Source organism: Rutilus rutilus (genome assembly GCF_951802725.1).
Source record: "Rutilus rutilus genome assembly, chromosome: 8".
NCBI lineage: Eukaryota > Metazoa > Chordata > Actinopteri > Cypriniformes > Leuciscidae > Rutilus > Rutilus rutilus.
In genome coordinates, this window is record NC_140222.1 from 13,192,159 (window position 1) to 13,216,003 (window position 23,845).

At 36.2% G+C, this 23,845-nt stretch overlaps 1 protein-coding gene and 1 long non-coding RNA gene across 7 annotated transcripts in view; both read right to left on the reverse strand.

The window, feature by feature from the left end:
* Positions 1-201: 201 nt before the first annotated feature.
* On the reverse strand, positions 202-4,830 carry LOC311295136. The gene is made up of 4 exons (XR_014628172.1): positions 4,559-4,830; positions 2,707-2,782; positions 2,474-2,566; positions 202-525 (listed from the first exon to the last, which is right to left on the reverse strand). It is a non-coding gene; the product is annotated as an uncharacterized lncRNA (long non-coding RNA).
* A 5,452-nt stretch (positions 4,831-10,282) lies between these two features.
* LOC311295151 (uncharacterized protein) overlaps positions 10,283-23,845 on the reverse strand; it is a 37,489-nt gene continuing 23,926 nt past the window's right edge. For 3 of the 6 annotated variants that reach the window (XM_084416365.1, XM_084416364.1, XM_084416363.1), the window contains 8 exons: positions 22,544-22,858; positions 20,374-20,511; positions 18,396-18,548; positions 14,843-17,729; positions 13,686-14,003; positions 13,091-13,414; positions 11,933-12,013; positions 10,283-11,798 (listed from right to left, as the gene is read on the reverse strand). In XM_084416365.1, coding sequence (XP_084272491.1) covers positions 11,755-11,798; positions 11,933-12,013; positions 13,091-13,414; positions 13,686-14,003; positions 14,843-14,885 — 810 coding nt within the window. In that variant the 5' untranslated portion in view covers positions 14,886-17,729; positions 18,396-18,548; positions 20,374-20,511; positions 22,544-22,858 and the 3' untranslated portion in view covers positions 10,283-11,754. Of the gene's footprint in view, positions 11,821-11,932; positions 12,014-13,090; positions 13,415-13,685; positions 14,004-14,842; positions 17,730-18,395; positions 18,549-20,373; positions 20,512-22,543; positions 22,859-23,845 lie in introns of those variants that run through there. The other 3 variants (XM_084416366.1, XM_084416367.1, XM_084416362.1) reach the window with 3 other exon arrangements.

Below are 23,845 nucleotides of genomic sequence, written 5' to 3' on the forward strand. Positions count from 1 at the left end.
GTATTCAATAAAACTCATTCTAGTCATAGTAAAAGCAGTGTGCAGAACTACTGCTTTAAAATTGTAAATAATAAATTAATACCTATCCCTTTGATGCACCTGTCTAAAACATGCAAATACTTTTTAGTAGCCTTATATTTTTGCAATTGGAAATAAGTGACATCTGATTATTGATTAAAAAAAAGCAAAAATAGTTTGAAATGACAATTTTTTTCCATCTTTAATGAGGTTTTCAGCAAATTATGAACAGGCTGATAAATAAAACAACTCTAATGGTTACACTGAACTGCCAAGTGAACAAAAAACAAATTACTCCAGACCAAGATTGGGGGTGGGTGGTTGGAAAGGGGGAGAGAGACATAAAGTCCCCTAAACTAGAAATAAACACACGCGCCTTACAGTACTCATGTAAAATTCCTCATTATTTCCACCCCTGTATGCCCTCCACGGCACGTTTAAGATGTTCTGCTGCATGATGCTTGATTGTAGCCTCTGTAGCTTCTTTATCCCATTTTATGACTGCAGCTGCAAGAGTTGAACAAAAACAAAAAATCCATAAGTAACATTGCAAGTTAACATACAATATTTTTATACCGGCTCATTGTTTACAAGCGTGGAGGAGGATTGTTCAAATTTATTGTATGTTGAATGACATATTTATGGATTTGTGTCAGTTTATTTAAAATGGTTTGTATTAGTCTTCGCAAGTTCACTTTGTAAACAACGGGGCGGTACTTCTGCCTACGTCCAGCATGAAACTGCATTGATTTGGACTTCAACAATTTGGTTACCGTTGAAGTCCATTGTGTGGAGAAAAATCCTGGAATGTTTTCCTCAAAAACTTAATTTCTTTTCCTCTGAAGAAAGAAAGACATGAATATCTTGGATGGCATTGGGGTGAGTAAATTATCAGGAAATTTTCATTTTGAGGTGAACTAATCCTTGAAGTGGCAATACTACAGTGACCAATGGTGACTGGTGTGGTATATGGCAGCAAACAAATGACTGAAAATGGGTTCTGTAAACTCGCGTCGCTGTATGTTAGGAAGGTGTAAGACTGCAATAGACAGTGGCCTTGGGTGACAAGATATTTAAGATAGCAATCATGAATTGAGAGAGACTGCATATAATAAAATTTCTCAAGCACAGCCCAAATGTAATGCTTTTGGATACTATAACTTCCATTTTAGCAAATACTAGATTACTTGTAGATGAGTTTAGAAAGAGGTAATCCAGTGAAGTATCCAGCTCCAGCGTTATCAGTACTGCTGTCAGTACTGGAGAAATTGAGAAAATGCACTTACTATTTATTAATGAAATATAGATGTTATCTTGCAAATTCCATCTTTGCCAGCCGTTTCTATACGAGATAATATTAAATCATCTGTCTATGATGCATTTTTGATATTTGCAATGCAGAAGAGAGTTGTTGTAAAATGCAGTCTCTACTGTTGCATTGCGGTTACTTGTTTGATAATAAAAAAGAGCTATTTAAGTAAGGGATAATGTAAAGCAAGGCGGATGTTATAGCGAATACAACCCCGCAGGCTGATGCGGAGGGGTCTTGAATCTGCCTGAAGTGGTTGTATTCGCTATAACAACCGCCTCGCTCTACATTATCCCGCTTATTACATGGCTACCCACCAAATAAATTAATAATTTGACATAAAAAATTGATTTAAAAAGGAGTTTATTCATTTAAAAAGGATTGTATTGCTTCTGCTAAAGAAAATACTCCGTTACGTCTCTACGGTTAGAATCCTGCGTCTATAGCAAACCTGTTTTTCATGGCAACGGTGTGTTATACTTAGCAGATGTGTTATCAAGAAATAACACACCGCTTTCTACATTAGAGTTCAACCAAGCCATGTAATAATGGACAATAATTTCGAGCAAGGGACGCTGTTTCCAACTTCAAGGTGGTTTATGTGTGTGCGCACCGAAACCGACCGCAACTAGACAAGGAAATTATATTTTAGGCTTTGTGTGCGCATTTAACCATCAAATACACAACAAAATATGTCAAAATGACCGGATTGGAGAGTATTCACTTAAACAGTTCATATCTTAAATTGGTGTAAATAGTTTGGAGAAAAGGGGAGATTGGTATTATTTGATCTGCATTCAGTCTAATAAACCTTCTGATGATGGCATCATTAATGTGAATCAAACAAAAGGCAAAGAGAAAATACTCACAGCCCTTGAATGATTAACTTTGTCTTGATGAATTGTCTTAATGCTTACCCTCACTTTTGTCTATCTGAGTGCTTTTAATTTATTAAAATAGAACAATGTAAAAAAAAAAGTAAAAAAAAAAGAAATTAGTTCATTGTGTTTTTAAACTTTATGCATGTAGCATGTGCTTTTCAATTTGCAATTTTTTTAAAAGTTTGTTCAGTAGGTTACCAGTTTAAAAAGTACAATTGGGTATCATTTTATTATAATAATACTAACATAATTTGTGTACCTTTACCTTTCAAAAGTTTTAGTCGTCTCCAGAGGCAGTTTCTGCTTCTTCACCTTCCCCTTCATATTGAATTTTGCCATCAGCCGGTTGGTAAAGAGCCTGAAGAAACAAATTCACCATTTAGAAATTACATGTGTGTGGTAATCTACAGGAACTGTAGCATGGGTGAGAGTGCCAAGAGTGAATTAAAGAAATGGGGGCATGGGACACTGTTGTTTTCTGGAATCGATTAAACAAACCTCTTAGAAGTGACCATTTGCTCTGAGAAAGACCTCCCAGAGTATCTTGAGATTGGCCTTTGAACATTTTCAGAATCTGAAAGACAAAATTTGTCAAATATTACTTTATTGTTCGTAATAGTGGATATAGCTCTTGTAGCAAGTTGTGTGCCCATATAACTCGAGCAACCCCAGTGCAGAGCTCCTGCCTCTGTTGTACTGAGCGGACAGTGTAAAGATATCTAGGCTATATACTTCTGGCAAGGGCTGCACGATTTGGGGAAAATGTCATTGTCATTGGAATTATTGAGGTCAATATTGTGATTGAGATATGCAATCACGATATAATAAACAAATGGTTTCATGAGTCAACTTGCTTGGTTCTCAAGGAAAATGCACACACAGATTATTGATGATAATGCTGAAATGTGTATTTCTCGACTCAAACTAGCAACAACAACTTAATTATTGATAATACCTATAATGATCAATAAGCCATTGATGACTGGATAAAAACTCTTAAAACTTAATTGTAGCTAAGAAGACACACCTAAGAAGACTGCTGACAAGAAATGTATACACACACACACAGACACAGTATATTGCTTTTAATTTATTTAGCATATAGTTAACAAAATAATACTAATATAAATGAAAGTCAAAAGCCCACAGTCATACCTGGAAACAAATCCTGTTCAAATAGGATATATGGGCCATTCTACAGAATTGGTTTAAAGTTAAACAAATTTTTATGCAAGCAAATTTTATAATATCCAATGTAAACATTTCTAGTAATTGTGCAGTTAATCATCATATTGTATTTTCAGACAGGTTTGGAATATTTATCCTCTCCCCAAAATTGTGACTAATGAAACACAATAATATGAAAGTCAACAACAATTACAATTTTAACTATTCCAAGTGTAATTTTTCCTTTGTAAAAAGCATAAATTTTATCATACGTATTTCAAAGTTAAGGATTCATTAGTATTGTCTAAAAACATTCATATTTCGTCTCAAGCATATATATTTTATGATACATTAATATAGGGCGTATACATTTTAATTTGCAGTGTAATAGCATACGTTTAAAACATTGCATTTTATTTAAACAACATATTTCATGAACATATTTCAGCAGATTTTTACTCATCTCAGTATTGCAATATAGTTAAGGAAAAGCTAAACTATAATAGCGTTACGTTCATGTAAAAATAGCATGTTGTAATTGTAGTAAACGAGCATCTGAGCCGTTCATTCACGCATACAAACGCGATTCATATTAGAACAAAGATATTTACGTTTGAATAGCGCGCGCTTTCAGCGGGTGATTAGCAGATAATGAGTTGCCATGAGAACGACTAACGTCTCTCTTTTTATATAGATTACATAAACAGAATATTCTCTTTCGTTTTGAATTAGATAATTAAAAAGTAAACACTTAAATTATTATAAAGATTACTCTTGACAGTGTGTATTTGCTGAGTTTTGCTTACGTTTAGAGACCTGCTCCAGAAAAAAAGTTCATGTAGAAGGAGAGGCAGAAAGCACACAAAAGCATAATGTTTTGTTTCGATTGTAAGTGGACACATAAAAAAGACATTTTACAGTTTATTTTTCCATATTTCAAGTCTGTATGACCATAAATGACGGAGTATTTTAAGTCTATTTTGCTGCTATGTGAAAAAAAAAAAAAAAACAGCAGAACGCGCGGGCGCATTTGTCGACTTTTCGGTTAATGTGCCCGCGCAAATTGCCGCAGTTTTAAGAAGTTTTTCAAGGTATTAGGGGGCATGTGTGACTTCCAATTCATCTGACATCATCTCTCAACTGAATAACATATTAAATTAATTTTTTTTTAATGTTTACTTACCTGTTTTAGGGTTTTAGTCCAATTAAGGCAGTGTCTCTCTCCACGTGTCAGCAGCCTCTTTCATCGGCAGGATACTTTTCCTGGTGACTTTGCAGTGTGACGTGCGATTCTTCTTCTTTGATTTTTTAACGGCGGTCGCAAACTGTTTTAGTGCATTACCGCCACCCTCAGGTTATAAATGATCTCTGGCTTACATGCTATGTCATTATACGAAATAAATAAATAAAACAAATGATTTTATCCAGCTTGGTAGCTCTTAGAAACTAAAAATAAATATTACATTATTTTATGGCCTGATGATTTATTTAATATTTCTTTTAAAATCCCTCCCATGCCCTAAATTTTCCTCTTCACTATGCTATCATATTTATTACACATCATAACAATACTCTGCTGATCAGGTACATTGCAATTATTACATAAACCAGTATCATGCTTCCCTATTAGATGCAGAGTTTTGTTTGGTCTAGTGTGCCCTAACTGTAACCTTGCAATGATTTCCCCCTTCGTACCCCAACTTAAGGGTTTATAAACATAGTTCCCCTCCCTTGTTTCCTCTATTCTATTGTTCCTGCCACATTCTCATAACTTCTTTCTTTATTATCGATTTAGCTTCTGATTTTCCTTCTTTGCTGTATATTGAAATATTTTGTGCTAGGGTTAGGGTAACCCTAACCCTAACCCTAACCCTAACCCTAATCTCACACATACGTATTTGCTATATTTGTTCATCAGTACAGGATTCTGTGTCCTCCAATGACATCAGGACATTTTGTGATGAGATATATGTGCTAAATCAACATTGAATTAGGAGTCTTTACAAAAACAAAAATACACATATGATCCCACTCCAACATTTTTTATATAAATCTGTAACATTTTAGGCCCTTTGTGGGCTCAACCCTATTTGGAAGATCCAGAGAATCATGAAGCGTGCTCTGCACCACTTGATAGTGGGTTGTAATTCTACTGAATTGCTTTTAATGCTGGAAATGTGCATGCACTGTGCAAGTTTGAGCACACATTCACATCCAAAATTTCACAGTTTCTATTACTTAATCCATATATCAAATAAATAATTGATTCATTTTAGAATGATTGCATAATATCAACTTATTATGCAATATCATTTGCCATTTTCATAATAATGTGATTATTTTAATTTTTTTATTTACCAGTATTTCGTATGACTATTTGTCAAAAAACTTTTTGCATTTCACAATGACACATTTCAGATTGGTTCAGATACTGAAATAGTCTTCTGTCCAAAAGGAGTCCTGGCTTTCTTGCACATCCATACATATCCACAGTAAGGGTCCCTATTCAGATGTTCGATATTAAACCAAATTTGCACTTCCACAGATGTCCAAAGGGTTCCCTAGTCAGATGTTCAGATTTTGAACCAGTTTTGCATGTCCACAGACATCCAAAAGAGTCCCTAGTCAGACGTTCAGATATTAAACCAGTTTTGCACGTCCATAGACGTCCAAAAAAGTCCCTAGTCAGACGTTCAGATATTGAATCTGTTTTGCACGTCCACAGACGTCCAAAAGAGTCCCTAGTCAGATGTTCAGATTTTGAACCAGTTTTGCACGTCCACAGACGTCAAAAAGAGTCCCTAGTCAGACGTTTAGATATTAAACCAGTTTTGCACGTCCACAGACGTCAAAAAGAGTCTCTAGTCAGACGTTCAGATATTAAACCAGTTTTGCACGTCCATAGACGTAAAAAAGAGTCCCTAGTCAGACGTTCAGATATTAAACCAGTTTTGCACGTCCATAGACGTAAAAAAGAGTCCCTAGTCAGACGTTCAGATTTTGAACCTGTTTTGCACGTCCACAGACGTCAAAAAGAGTCCCTAGTCAGACGTTCAGATATTAAACCAATTTTGCACGTCCATAGACGTAAAAAAGAGTCCCTAGTCAGACGTTTAAATATTGAACCTGTTTTGCACGTCCACAGACGTAAAAAAGAGTCCCTAGTCAGACGTTTAAATATTGAACCTGTTTTGCACGTCCACAGACGTCCAAAAGAGTCCCTAGTCAGACGTTCAGATTTTGAACCAGTTTTGTACGTCCACAGACGTCAAAAAGAGTCCCCAGTCAGACGTTCAGATTTTGAACCAGTTTTGCACGTCCACAGACGTCAAAAAGAGTCCCCAGTCAGACGTTTAAATTTCGAACCTGTTTTGCACGTCCAAAGACGTCGAAAAAAGTCCCTATTCAGACGTTCAGATATTTAACCAGTTTTGCACGTCCACAGACGTCCATAGGGGGTCCTAGTTAGACGTTCAGATTTTGAACCAGTTTTGCACGTCCACAGACGTCCATAGGGGGTCCTAGTCAGACGTTCAGATATTGAACAAGTTTTGCACGTCCACAGACGTCAAAAAGAGTCCCTTGGCAGACGTTCAGATTTTTAACCAGTTTTGCACGTCCACAGACGTCCATAGGGGGTCCTAGTTAGACGTTCAGATTTTGAACCTGTTTTGCACGTCCACAGACGTCCAAAAGAGTCCCTAGTCAGATGTTCAGATTTTGAACCAGTTTTGCACGTCCACAGACGTCCATAGGGGGTCCTAGTCAGACGTTCAGATATTGAACAAGTTTTGCACGTCCACAGACGTCAAAAAGAGTCCCTTGGCAGACGTTCAGATTTTTAACCAGTTTTGCACGTCCACAGACGTCCATAGGGGGTCCTAGTTAGACGTTCAGATTTTGAACCTGTTTTGCACGTCCACAGACGTCAAAAAGAGTCCCTAGTCAGACGTTCAGATATTGAACCAGTTTTGCACGTCCACAGACGTCCATAGGGGGTCCTAGTCAGACGTTCAGATTTTGAACCAGTTTTGCACGTCCACAGACGTCAAAAAAAGTCCCTATTCAGACGTTCAGATATTGAACCAGTTTTGGACGTCCACAGATGTCCATAGGGGGTCCTAGTCAGACGTTCAGATTTTGAACCAGTTTTGCACGTCCACAGACGTCAAAAAAAGTCGCTATTCAGACGTTCAGACATTTAACCAGTTTTGCACGTCCACAGACGTCCATAGGGGGTCCTAGTTAGACGTTCAGATTTTGAACCTGTTTTGCACGTCCACAGACGTCAAAAAGAGTCCCTAGTCAGACGTTCAGATTTTGAACCTGTTTTGCACGTCCACAGACGTCCATAGGGGGTCCTAGTCAGACGTTCAGATTTCGAACCTGTTTTGCACGTCCACAGACGTCAAAAAGAGTCCCTAGTCAGACGTTCAGATTTTGAACCTGTTTTGCACGTCCATAGACGTCCATAGGGGGTCCTAGTCAGACGTTCAAATTTTTAACCTGTTTTGCACGTCCACAGGACGTACAAAAGTGGTTCTGAACTGACAGACGTTATACAGACATGATCTGAACGTCTATCTGACGTCGCGTGTTTGCTGGGTTAACTCATTAAATAATGCGATATAATGCTTAAAGTCTGTCAAATTAACTTAAATTATCTTTAAAATATCTTTAAAATGATATAACCAACACATACGTGTTACACATTCTTTTTGTGATAAGAAAATATCCCTACAACTTCAAGACAGTGAACATCAGTGTTCTGTAGCATAAGAAGTGTTATTTTAACATCATTGGGGTTTAGGGGTTCAGGTTATCCTAGGTTTATTTAACAACAGAAACTGATTAATCAAATGTAAAAATAAACACTGCTTAGTTTTCACTGCATGAATTAAATATACTGATTCTTATTAAAGATACAAAAGTTAGCCTATTCAGCCAAAAGAGTGATTTTCTTTGTCTTTTGTTCATGACCGCAGTTATTGCAAGCAAGCCGTTGCGATATGCAATTATGCATATTGTAATTTATACATTTGCAATATTTCGATATATTGTGCAGCCCTAATATTTAAGCCAATCACAAGTTGTATTCTTCAAAATGTATCACTAAGTATAGCCTAAAGCATATGAAAAATATATTTTTCATTATATTAATGTCCAAATATTGCTTACCAGATAATGTGAAGACTTAGGATTTGAACAGAAATATTTAACAGGCTTTCCCGTTTTGGGACACATTCTTGATATAGACAAGGGCTGTTTCTCAATTCCAAGAACGCAGAGAACGGACTTGTGTACTCGTGGACCATGACGTAAAACCATAGACAGTAAAGGTGTGTTCGACATCGGCTGCGGCTGGATGTAACCGATCGGCGAGAGTAGCCGCGTGCAGGCGGGGAGGAGCTGCAAACGGAGACGTGAAGTCGGACACTTTCTGGTTCCCGTAGTAGTGACCGCTCACGTGGTGTTTGCATACTTTACCACAGCTGAAGTGAAATAAATGCAATATTTGCCAAATAATAGATGTTTCAGAGACATTTTCATTCAATACTTTATGTACTGCTCCATACAGCGTCTGTTGAACAAGAATAAAGTTCAACATAAGCTACTATCAATGAAGTGGAGTCTACGTTTTTAAATCAGTTTTAATTTGATAAACATGACACAATATAACATCGCAACGACATGAAAAGAGTGTTTCCTGTGATAAAAAACTGATTTGAGAGTTTTAGAGGAGCTAAAGGTGTTCGAATAAAAACGAAACACACGTGATCGTTGTCATGCAGTGAATCCGGCCAATCGTGGAACAGCTGTGTCGTCATCAGCCCTCGTGCAGCCCAGTGCAGCCGCTCTTGAGAAGCTGCGCTGGCTGAGTTCTCCGGCTACTCTCGAATGGCTCTCGCGGTACTTTGATGGCATACGACATCGTCGCTGTACTCGGGTCCACCAGACCCTCCGGAGGGTTTCAGGAGTTTCACAATTTGCTCCAGGAGGTAGGATAGTGACTTCATGCAGCTCTGCGCAGACCGATCGGCGGCTGACTTGAAGCAGTGCATGCCGGTTAGAAATTTTGTCCGACTTGATACAGCGCCGACTGCAACGTAACTTTCTTACCTATCCAGGCCTCGTAACATATTAAACACCTGATGAAAAAAGTTGCATTACAATGGAGAGAAACAAATATACAGGAAGAATCTGAACCAGGAGCCATCATTTCAATATATGTATCTGTCAATTAGACAAAGGTCAGATAAAACTATTATTTCTGACATTCTGTCCCCTCACTTCTGAAATGATGGCGAATAGCGCGTCAGGCGCGAGTGATTTCAATGTTAAGTCAATGCAAAGACGTGTTTCGCGCGTAAAAAATTCCTGCGGCGCGAATGAGCGCGTTTTTAAGCGCGAATGATTTTATAAGTGCTATTTGTGCATTCACGCGTTTGACGCGAATTCGCGTCTGCCGCCCGAGTTGAAAAATCTGAACTTCTGCGTCAATTCGCGCCGCGTTAACCAATCAGGAGCCTGCTTGCTGCTGTCACGTGGTGAATTGACAGTTTATAATGTTATTTTATGTTTGGCCTCAATAAATTATTTTGTAATATGACTAAAATGCACAACAAAGCAAATCTTTCACATAAAAACTCGATTTCAATATGAGAGATACTCATTTTTTTATTGAATGCTATTTATTCCATATCTATTCTAGATTATATGAAACTTTATTAATCTAATGTAAAGACAACAAACACAATTTAGTGTATAAAAACCTTTTTAAAAAAAATCACAGGACAGGTTTCACTTTTGGAGGCTGGCTCCATTTATTATCAAAACAAAAATAAATGACAGATTAGGTGCGGGCTGTACAGCGCGGGCTCGTCATGCAGCGACCACTCGAGGTATACGGCCTACGCTGTCCTCGTCAGCGTCCTCACCGTTAGGTCCACCAAACCTACCTCCTGGAGCAGATTGTGAAACTCCTGAAACCCTCCGGAGGGTCTGGTGGACCCGAGTACAGCGACGATGTCCCCTACGCAGCTGTTTCTGCTCTCCAGAGCATACGAGCGGTGACTCTCTCGATAAACATCTAAAAAAGATGGCCGCCAACAGGTTTCGAAACTTTCGCCTCCGGATTTCGCCTCTGACGCGCGTGACGCGCGTAAATTTCATTTCAAACTTTTGATTTTACCCGCGTCATTTTCGCTCTTGACGCGCGAATTAACACAAAGTGGTCAAGCGTAACTAGACGCGGCAGGCGCGAATTTGACGCGCTATTCGCGTTTGGTGTGAACGCAGCATAAGCTTTTTGATTGGTTCTATACAACGTGTAACACCATATTTGGAGAGCAGAGACGTTTCAGGGGATACCCGGGAAATGCTCAGAGGTGACGCGAGGAGTTGAGAAAAGCAATATTCATTTCCAGCGAATTTAGTAAAACTTTGTAAACTTTAATAGTCATTTAAATACCTTTACTCAATTATCTGGACTACGAAACTTTAGGAGATTATTTTTGAATGTCTGTTCTTTGAAATTTAGCACAAAAAAATAAATAAAATAAAAATATTATTTCATTGTTTTTCCACATAAACGGCCCATATCTTAAAATGGAACGTTGCGACTTCCGACTCATTTCGCCAGATCGGGTCACATATTATGTTACAAAATCCCATTTTATTTTCAATGGGTTTTCTTGAGATCCTGTACATCCTGGGTGTACATTAAAAAAATAATATATAGAGGTTAATAGCTGGTTTCTATGTGAATATATTGTAAATGTAATTTATTCCTGTGATCAAAGCTGAATTTTCAGCATCATTACTCCAGTCTTCAGTTGTAAAAAAACATTTGAAAGTGCATATACTTCAAAACCCATATGTGTAGCCTACATTAACATTTACATACATAAGTATATCAGACTACATTAAAAAAATACAATTGCATTTTACAAACATTATACAGAACAATAATTTTTTTCAAAATCTTCAAAAATTTAAATGCAACATTATCCAAAAACAGAAAGAAAGAAGAAAATACTTAATTGTAACATATATTGACTCTCATATTGCTTTGCTTATATTGTTATACTTCATTTATTTGTTGATTTGCATTGATCATGATAAAGGACAATAAAAAGGAAATCCGTTCTCACATTTGTTACAACCTGACCCTAAAGCAGAATCATAATATTATATTAATAAACAATTAATTACTACTACTACTACCACTACTACTACTACTACTAATAATAATAATAAATGTATCTATTCATTTTTAACTTAAACCATAAAATAGCAGTGTACTTTTGTAAGTAATGATATCTGAATGAAACCACACATAGAGGAAACTCAAATTCCACTTTGAGATCTGACACAGATTCAGTGCAGATGGGATTTCACTTGATCGTTGCGCTGCATCCTGTCTGTTTCAACAATGACAACATACTCAATTAAACTCATTATTTATTTGTTGAATCAGAGGAAATACATAATTTAGTTTTCTTTTAAAAACCACTATAAATCTATTTGTGTTAAATTGTCTGTTTGAAATATTTACCGTTCTGAAGTTGTGTGCAACAGGAACAAACCGCCACCAGCAGAACAGCAGTAGCAACAGCAGCGGGAATCAGACTTGGAACTGGAATTACAGACAGTCATTATTACTGGAATGCAACTGATTTTACAGATATACTTTCGACTTTGGCCCTCGTTGAATGAGACTGTTTACATAAATGGCGCCATCTGGTGGGTTTTTGAATAACAGCGGCTCAAACAGCTCAATGGGAAACATCAGCCCAGGGAAAAAATAATAATAAAATGTTCATGTTAAATAGGTTAGTTCACCCAAAAATGTTATCCTATGATTCACTTACCCTCAAGCCACCCTACATGTATATGACTATCTTCTTTCAGACGAACACAAAGTATTTTTTTTTAAATATCCTTGCTCTTCCAAGCTTAAGTGATTGAAGCACGAGATTTTGAAGCCCGAAAAAGTGCATCCATCCATCATAAAAATAATCCACATGACTCAATGGGTTATTAAAGGCCTTCTGAAGCGAAGCATGGGTTTTTTTGTTAGAAAAATATCCATATTTAAACCTTTATAAACTATAATAACCAGCTTACGGCGGTAGTGCAACTTCTTGTGTGACGTTGGAGTAGGTAAGAATAGACATTTCTTGTGGTTCAAACAAATAGGTCTGGGTAACAAATTCAAGTTCCTCTTCCTTTGTATCGAAATCGTCCAATAATTCTCTTTAAAAATGCTCATTGTTTATTGTTGTAAAAATGCCAATGTTTCATTTTGCTGTGTGTTTCCACTGTGTGTCGGCGTTCATCCATACGTTGTATAGAAGTTACACTTCCGTTGTAAGTCGACTACGCATACGGATGGTTGACGGAAGCTGGTTATTATTGTTTATAAAGTTTTAAACATGGATGTTTTTTGCATGTGCATGTGATATGGCTTGAGGGGAGAGTAAATCATGGGAGAATTTTCATTTTTGGGTGAACTATCACTTTACATTGGTAAACATCAAATGATTGTAAGAGTAACACGCGAGGTGAAAATTATGTTACTTTGACATGCATGCGAAGGTGGAATGATATTCACTTCACAATAAGTTTTACAAAAAAAATTTTATCATTGATTTAACAATTGTTTTCTAAAACTGCAAGGGAGAAGTGCCTTGAATGATTAAATGACACTCACCAGTAACAGTCACAGTGACGCTGCTCATGATGCTGTAACTGCCCCTGTTGATCTTTAGTGTATAAAGTCCAGAGTCTGTGGAACTCATGTTTGTGATGATCAGAGACCATGAAAACTGATAATTCAGCTTCAGTCTGTCTCTGAATCTATCATTACTATCCTTCCACTGAACATCTGTACAGATCTTACTGAGATCTCCAGTGACTAGAGCGATGAGAGTGTCATTAAAATACCATGTTACCATTTCATTTTGTTTCATTACACCAACGTCTGAAAGGATAGATCCTCCCTCTGCGACGTTCATTTGTTTTCCAACAGATAAACCTGAAACACAAACCAACGGATGCTGGAAGGAGCCATTTTTGACCCACACGCTGCTCATTTTACACATGCATGTATAACATACAATTTATTGCATTACTGAAATGAGAATATAAACGACCATAATTTAGAACATTATTTTTTTAAATAATATAAAATAGCTTCTTGTGATCACAAAATAATGTAAACTGTAAATTTACTACAGGAATGTCTGAACATTACTATTAAAATAAAAATTGTGATTTAAATATAACCTGCGTTTCACTCAACTTACCCCAGACAATAACATTGAAGATCTTTTCACTCTCGCTGCTGCTGTTAAACTGTATATGATAAACTCCAGCATCTGTGTTTCTGGTGTTTGTGATGGTCAGAGATCCAGTCTGATGATCCAGCTCAAGTCTGTCTCTGAATCTCTCTTCACACTGAACATCTGTACAGATCTGACTCTGATCTCCAGTGATTTCAGCGATGAGAGTGTCATTATAATACCATCTAATCTCTCCTTGTTGGGCTGTTGCAACATCAGTGTTTAAAGTGACTGAAACTCCCTCCATCACATTCACTTCATGTTCATTAACACCATGAACACCTGAAGACGACACAAAGTTAAATATAAGTTGAACACAATTATACAACAGGAAAGTCCTGTGAAAATATTCTTTGCTTTGCTTGAAGGGAAGGGAAGCACCACGAGTTTCAACTCTGCTCTTGCATTCGTTATAGAATATCCAGCATTAGAACAAATCAGTGTGGACAGTTTTAATCATCCGTAGAGCTCTTAAATTGAATATTTGTTGGGAAGATTCTTAATGGTACACTTTGTCAAGTACTTTTTATGTATTGTTTATATGTCTAAATGCTGCAATCAAATCGCCTTCAATTAGACACATGAAATCAAACAGCAGAAGAACATCATTTATTTACACATTTATACTCTTACACATCACTCACAAACACCTCTTCAAACACATCCCCTTCCCACACAGAGATCATTACTCGTTTTATCAATCCCTGGACCCCGGTGTAAATGAGCTTATTGCTATTTTCCACCATATTAATTTCTTTTTAATTGTACAGTATCAATGCCCTTTTATTTCGAATGCATTTATAGAATCCGATTTATCAGCAATTGAAAGTTTAAGACTGATTTAACAGAACAATTCAAATTATTTTGACTATTCCTCTTAAATATTAATAGTGATTCAGAATAAATGACCAGGACACAATTTTACACGCAAATTTGTTACAGCAACCTCATAAAATAACAATTTTATCCTAAACCCAACTGCAATAGCTAAAAAATGATTACACCAGAATAAATTAATACAGCGTCATGTTCACACTACACACTTTTTGTTTCATTATCATTCAAAAAAGACGTTATAAACATAACGTTATAAACACGTTACAAATAAATTTTGCACTTACCACTCTTTAACACACACACTGAGAGCAAAATAAAGACCCTCATTTTACATTAGTCACACAGCCCTGATTCTGTGGAAATAAAAGCTTTTGTCTGTGTAAATGCACAAGTAAAATTGTGTTCTTCTGTATAAATGCAAACTGAAAGTTGTTTATGACTAGTTGTGTCTGAGCTTGTTTCGCTGACACTCCCAGATAAAATGTCCAGACAGCAGGTTATGCAACATGTTTACTAGAAACAGCCATTTTCTTTCTTTCTTTCCTGCTCCGCAGCAAGTTATGATAAAGGGATAGTTAAACCAAAAATGAAACCGATATCATTTACTCAACCTCATGTTGTTCCAAAAATGAAATCGGAGACATTTCTGTCCCTCCTTTGACGGCCCACATAACTACCAATTTGTCGCTTCAAAAAGTTTGATCGCTTTATATGATTGAACAGATTGAATTAAGTATTTTATTCCCATATGATAAAATGTACAATGGGTTAAAAACACTCTATGTAGCAAAAATACTTCACAGCATTTAAATGATCTGATAAATGCATCTAAGCATCAGTTAATTGAGGAGAGTATAAGCAAAGAGTTTTAAGGATACTGTTCACCCCCATACATATCACAGATATTTGTTCACAGATGATAATAGAACAAGTCCATGAAGACTATACAAAAACACTATGAAAATAGTGCAAATTTGGTCACTTTTATCAAGTCATCACACATTTGTTTGCTGTAACATTTCACCTGACAAACATCACCATAAGTATTCACGCCAAAATAACAAATGGTGGTAAATAAAATTAAAAAGTTAGTAAAAATTAGCAACACAACAATACCAGTCTCTCCCAATACCTTTAACAATACCAGTAATAACAATTACAGTGTTTGAAGTGCAGACTCAATTCAATACTTGTGTGTTATTTGATTGGCAGCTGCTCTTTTGCATATTAATGCACAAAGATATTTGTGTAAACACAATCTAAACACAGTTCTACTATGTGTATTCTTGTAGGGACTACTGAAATCTGCTGAAATATTGCCATATAAAATATGCAAATTGCAAATATATTAAAAATATGCAAGTTGTGCTGGAGTTTATGCTAAATGTAGTGCATAAATTGTATTCTTTAAACATTGGACGCTTTGCAGTTGAGGCTTTCTGTTACGACCTGTGACTCCTAAAGGACACAACAAAGGAAGGGACACTATCGTCGAATTTAACCCAAGGTTTGTTAACAAAATAGAAAGTAAAACAAACGAATGTAACGTCAGCTAAATCAGTAATGTAGAGTAGCATAGTCTGTAATGTACTGTGGCGCGAGTGTAAGTGGAGAAAAGAAAAAAATACAACAAAACAAAGTCAACGAAAAGGAGCGCCGAAGAGTGGTAACAAATGTCCAATCAAGTATAGTTAAACACATTTTCCCAAATATCTGCTTAATTGCAAATGTGACATTGATTTTATACAACAATATACAGCAGATATTTATTCTAAACAAGTTAAAATTGTGTTACATTTTAAACACAATATTGTCAGTTTTTTCTCTATTTTGCCAACAAAAATTGTTTTAAACAAAAGCCACACACAGAGGAGTTTCGTTACTGAATGAATCCGCAAATCAAAACAAATCAAGTGTGCAGTTTTAGTTTAATATTTAATTATGAGTTTCATGTTGTTCCTGTTATTTGAAAGGCTATTAAAGCCTTTGTCCACCGTCACCTTGTTGGCCACCCTGTCATATTTATCTTTCTATGAAAATAAGCAAATTATTTTAGTTATTAAAACCTTTTGTGTGATTTCTTTATAAAGACATGAGGGCCAGTAAGTATTGTTTGAAAGTTTGACCAGATTTCTTTGTTTTTAAATGCTATTTAGAGAAGAAAGTGCAACGATATTAATTCTGCAAGTTGTAATGGAGGTAAATTAGCAAAAATGGAGGCTAAAAAGACTTTTACGATTAACTAAAATGTATTGTCGAGAAAGGGACTAAATATCTTTTTGAAAATCTATATTTGAGTTTGCTTTATTTGCCCGTGGCCTCATGGGATAGTAAAGTGTTCATCCTAGCTCACTTCAGAATCTTGCTGGAAGAAGTAGATCATCCGAGTACTGTGAATTAGGGCACATTCTCATTTTTCACTATACGGTAGTAAAGTATGTGATTTCAGACGCCATAAGAGAATGATATACAGTAGAAAGTGAATCGCGGATATGTGGTATAGTCAGGACTAGAACTGAAGATCATGAATCAGCCTGAAATTGACCTGTGATTCTATCCATGTCTGTCTGTTAGAGAAGACATCTCTCCGCTCACAAAAAATACCAGAGGAAGCTGACGCCTACATGTACAAGTCATTTGAACCAAGACTTAGAGAGTCTATACAGTGACAAAGAGAAGAAAATGTAACAAATCAGGCAGATCAAACTAAAGGTATCAACAGGTTTAAACACACACACACACACACACACACACACACACACATGACCACGTTTACTAAAGTCTGGGGTTAGTATAAACAAACACAGTTGTAGTCACATTTTATTCTCTATGATTTATTTAATGTTAATGCTTTCATGCTAATCAGAGAGGTAGATTAACAGAAGTCCTTTAGAAAACTAAATTATCAAATGTTAATGCTTTCTGTAAGAGCAATAATTGTATACATCATAAAAGCCAATATAGAAAATATAAAAATAAAAAAAAAGCAAAATAAATACACTAAAATGTAAACTTGCAGATAACTTTTCCAATAAATGGAGAAATGTTGAATTTGACGCTGGATGGTCAAATTATTTTTTACTATGTCTCTTTATGCTGAAGCTGATGAAAGCCTATAATGTAAAGGAGTGTGTGTCTCCTCTGAACTATTTCTTCGGTTTGCAGTGTAACCTAAAAGAAAACACACAAGACAGTAAAATAGAGACCAGTGTTTTTGCATGTACAGTGATGAGTAAAGACTCTCCACTAATAAAATGTGTTGCACAAATAACAATGAAGAATCTACTCAAAGAAATTACAGGATATATGAGGAGTTAATAGAATGTAAATATAATAAAACCATCTGAAGTCAATGTGTTTAATTGTTTTATCAGATAATTGAAATGAAAGATTATTGGAAATGAACAAAGTTCTTATGTTTTTCGTACTTCAAATTATTGCTTTTTATTCTGTGTTTTATGCTACGAGAAACTAAAGCAAGAAGTGACACAGTCAAAGACGTCTGTCTGGATGTAGACTTTAGACAGAAGATCAACAATGACAAATTCTGAAGACAGATGCAACACAATCATCTATATACAATCATACACACTATGACATTGTCTGATTCACAGAAATCAGGATGTTCTCTTCTGACACACACATCTACAGTCACATGATTAATCTGCTACTTGTATAAACCCATAGTCCTTCATTTAAATGATTGACACTACTTCTTTGGATAACCCTTAAATAAATGCTGTATTTGGATCCTCAATCTTAGTGTTTCTGAGCAGTGCGTGACAGACACGGTGTTGATCTAAGAATCTGTTGCACTGAAAGATTCGAGTTACTCACCAGAGACAGTGACACTGAATAACTTCAATTAGGTTTTTTTCATTTCTGTTGATTCTGATGAATCCCAGTGTGTGTGGTTCTGGAGTTCATCTCTCTGTATTTCAGGATCAGTCTTAAGTTTGTCAGATTCTCCTTTAACTGCCAAATCAGTACCTAGAAAAAAGAGAAATTAGAAATGTATCTTTAAACCCTTATTACACTAAATCACATTCACACTCACACCTTCACGAGAACATGAACAAACACATTATCTGATGCTTCATGTATTATCTTATAATAATTTACAATCCTTCAAGCAACAAGACTAGCACTTCAACAATATTACTCTAGACCTACAGTCTCCATGAAATAAAACATTTCAACAATTCCGATGTTTTATGCAAGTATGCAGGCCTTATTTATCTGTGCACATCATTATTTGTTTAAAATTTGTTAATGTGCCTCATAATCTTTAATCAAAATAACATCTCTTCTCTGATTACATGTTTACTGGCGCGAAGGCGGGGCAACCTGTCAATCACATGAGATCCACCAATAGCAAACAACAACAGTCCAGTCAATTCCCAATAGACAAAATCAAGACCTGCCTAACATTTGTTCTTATTCTAGAAGCTGTTTCACTTGTACAATCACAACTTCTGTTTCATGCCGACTTTGATACTGAAATCTTCAGGTTTCATTTTAAGTACATACAGTCGATACAGCTGATGGCATCAGCTGTGTTTGAATGAAACGAGAGAGTGTGTGTGTGATTTGAGACACATGAAATATGCGCTGGCCTCAAATACCCAGATAATAGTCATTATAGTGTTGCTATTAGGCGTATTCGACTTGAAGCGGCTGTGTGCAGACCGATCAGTGTAGGACATCAAAGCACCGTGAGAGCGATTAGAGAGCAGTATGCTTTCGAATCGATCTCGCCATACTTTGATGTCATATGCCGATCAGTCTACACAGCGATGGGTTGATGATGACCTGATGAAGGTCATTAACAGAAAAGCTGACCTGGGAATGTTGTGACTGGCCAAGACAGCAACATAGTATTAACCCAGATCCGGCCCACATCTGGTACACATGGGTTCCACATGTATCAGATGTGGGCTGGATCTGGGCCAACACTACACTTTAAAAAATGCTGGGTTGTTTCAACCCAACTTTGGGTCAAATATGGACAAATAAAGCCGTTGGGTTAAATTTTTAAATTACATTTTCTAACCCAACGTTTGGGTTTGTCCATATTTGACCCAAAGTTGGTATAAACAACCCAGCATTTTTTAGAGTGTATGTTGCTGCCTGGATCTGAATCAAGCATTTCAAAGAGCCATGTAATAAAGAAGTTTATTTATAATCCATGATTCTACAGCAAAACAGCATAAGTGTCATCTTGTGTATGGCCTATAACATTTATTTGTACATCACTATATAGGCTACCTGTATATTTCCATCCACATAAGTTAATGCACATTTTGGGATATCACATAAAAAATGTTGGATGGAAACAAGGTGTGCATAAATAAAAAAAATAAATAAAAAAATTAACACAATTGCATGGCATAACTGGACTACCCAATGGACTGATCTCTTTGCACTGCACCTGAAATCTTGGTTTGGTCATTCTGAAATGCCTCAGTCAAAGTCAAAGGGATCCGACTTAACATGCATGTCATATAACATGCATGTCAGCTTCCACTTTTCCACAACTTCCACTTTTCGTCAAAAGCCACTTTTAGTGGTTTCCAGCTACTTCCATTTTCTTAGAGATAATTGCCACTAGTTTATCATGAAGTTGCGGTTTTGTGTTTTCGACTCGTTGGATGGAAATGGTGCTTAATTGCAAATGTTTTATGCGATATTCCAATTCTGCACTCAAGTAAGGCTAAATTCACAACTTTGGATGGAATGTGTTTACATCACTAACACAAAATGCTGCAAACATGCAACTTTGAAAAATGATTATGAAAATGAAATTGTTACTTACACTTTGGTCTTCTTCGTTTACACTTCCTGTAGAGACAGTAAGTTATTGAGGCCACGACCAGCAGCGACACGGATATAAGTAAAATATATACTAAACCACCTGAAGGTTCATTCAGTGCTGGAGTTTCTGCATGTGAATCTGTAATGAATAGAGGCATACAGTCATAACTCCGACCTGTTAACAACAATTTTAAACATCAAGGGAAGGCAAGTTATTTATGTTGCACATTTTATACACTATGGTAATACTTGTAAAAGATAAGCAATACAAATTAACAACCAATTTATAATGTATTCAAATAAAATAAAATAAAATAGTTAAATAAAAATAAAGTGATACAGTGCAATAAGTAATATGCTGCACAGCGCACAGTCTGAAAATGCATAGTATGGTAGATTTTTCTTCTTACGCACCTGACTCCTAATTACCTGGGGCGTCTCCAATCTACACCCAAGCATCTCGACACTTAATATCTATATCTGGGGCGTCTCCAATCGACGCCGAATAATCTTTATACTCTAGCTCTGCATCTACAGTCAACAACTGGCTTCGAGTTCAGACAACGTCTCGTCCCTTTCCCTATAACTCTCTCAAAGTGTCTAGTAAGCTTCCCTAACTAACTTGCTCCACTAACTATCTTGCTGCGCAGCATTACCTAGACAGACTCCAAACAATGCCTTCGAATATGCTTTAATCACGGCCGGGGGATCTCAGACAGATTTCAGAGAGAATCCCACCAGCAAAAAGAATACAACAGTATTTATAGAATAGGAGCATGGCAAAAATGGCATTACCTAATGCATACATTACCTAATTTCCCTACAATTTGATTGGTTCTTCATATGCAAACCCTTCTGTTACTAAGTAGAAGCAAACTCTGTTTTCTTGTTTACTTCATTGTTAATCACAAGTTTTCAAACCTAGATGTCTGTCTAGTTTAATTTCCCCTATTTGTTATTTTTACACTCACTAACTCAAAGTCATGAGTTTTCGACCAAAGGGTTTGGAAACATTTAAAATTCAAAAGCATATGTTTCTGCAAGAAAAATAAATGTTGGTTATGTTTATGAAAATCCATCACAAATGGCCTCCATGAAGGAAACGCACATTCATTTGAGTATTTACATGACTTGTAAATATTCAAAGTATTTAGCATTTTTCAAAATCATTTTATAGAAATCACAGTTAGATAAGGAATGGGCATAACTAGATAAATTATATTTACTAAAGAACTTTTTTTTTTATTCATTTCCACAGTGATTTCAAAACAATATTTAAAAATGAGTTATACATGTCATCATGAATTCATGACATCATGGAGATATACTGTACTGATCAAAGGTTTGGAAACATTAACTTTAATGTTTTTGAAAGAAATATCTTATGCTCATGAAGGCTGCATTTATTTGATCAGAAATACCGAAAACACGGTAATATTATGAAATTTAAAATAATGGTTTTCAATTTTAATATACTTTAAAATATAATTTATTTCTGTGATGCATAGCTGAATTTTAAAAATCATTACTCCAGCCTTCAGTGTCACATGATCCTTCAGAAATAATTTGAATATCATTCTGATTTGATACTGTGATACTCTGATAATTTGTTATTATTGATGTTGTAAACAGTTTTGCTGCTTAAGATATTTTGTATTGATACATTACAGCATTTATTTAAAATAGAAATATTTTGTATCAATACACACTACAATTTAAAAGTTTGGGGTCAGTAATGTTTTTATTAATTTTTTGGAAAAAAGTAATACTTTTATTCAGCAAGGTTCAGCGGATGTTAAATTGATAAAAGGTGATAGTAAAGATTTATATTGTTAGAAAAGATTTCAATTTTGAATAAATGCTGGTCTTTTTTCACTTTTATTCATCAATAAATCCAGAAAAAAGCAGCACAACATTGATGATAACTGAGTAAAAAAATATATATAATGTAGGCATTTGATGAGCATAACAGACTTCTTTCAAAAACATTAAAAATAGTAATGTTTCCAAACTTTTGATCGTTACTGTATTTTAGTTAGGGGAAAAATAAATATAGGCCCACCTTTTTTTTTTCCCAACACAAAAATATGTTGCTACAAATCATAGTCTGTGAATATGACACTGGCCTGATGGGTCTAGAAGTGAGACATTAATGACTAAATTGTACTAACCAATAAGAGCAACATCAAAGCTCTTTATGATGCTGCATCTGTTGCTGATAATCTGTAGTTTATATTCTCCAGAGTCTGTGTTTGTGATGTTCATGATAGTCAGAGATCCAGTCTGATGATCCAGCTTCAGTCTGTCTCTGAATCTCTCAGTATCTTCATCACACTGAACATCTGTACAATCTCCAGTGATTTTAGCAATAAAAGTGCCATTAAAATACCATGTCATCACATCATTTGGTTTTCTTATTTCACCAGGATCGAAAGTGACAGATTCTCCCTCCTTCACTGACTTTCTCTTCATTTCATCAGTAACAGCTGAAACACAAATAAACATCTGACTGAAGAATCTTCTTGGGGAAAACTTCACAACAAAAAAGGAACATGAATTTGCATACTAATATTCTGGATTTTGAGAAATTCATTTGAAAGATTAATTCGATTGCTAAATAAAAAGTGAACTGTGATAATTTCAACCCAATTTCAGAACCCAAATTTGATCTAGCTCAATCGCCCGTCTTTCCCATCCTTCAAGCTTTCTCCCAATGCGGCACATCTTCCCCCTCCTCAAGCAGCCAGGAGCAATTCGTTCTCGGAGACGGAACAGCAAACTTTGGAGGAGCCTGGACATGGTGAGAGATGCATTCCCTGAACTTCTCCACCACTGTCTCAAGGGTAGCGCTGAAAAGTCTGGAAGGCGAGACTAGGGCATCAAGGAGGAAGGTCTTTTCACTCTCCTTAAAGGTGCGGTAAGTCGTTTTTAAAAATGCTGTTGGCCAATGTTGATATTTGAAATCAATCCAAACAAACACACCCCTTCATCATTGATCCGCCTCCAAAACTCACACTCCTCACAATCCTAACAGCTCTGCTCCGAGTCGCTCCTCAAACACAAAGATCCTCCTGCATGCGAGGTGAGCGCATTAACAATGACACTAAACATTACAAGCAGTCGTCAGTGCGACTCTCACTAGTTGGCCTCCGTTACGCACGCAATACAAGAGAGGATGTTTGTTTATCATAGCAGAAGCGCATCAGAATAATGCTGATGAAAAATAAAGTGCAGATGATGAACAAATGACAAGAAAACACAAAAAATGTACATACATTGGTAATTACAAAAAAGAGTTGGTTGTGCCAACAGCACAACAGCTCCAGACACACAATGACACTCAACCAGTGCTACTCACGTGTTGAGCAAATCAAAGCTACATCTGTGTCTGTTTTCAGGCCTTCCTGCTTCGCTCTCTCCAGCGCTGGACAGCTTTTCTAATATTAATGCAGGTCCTAAAACTCTTTCCCAGA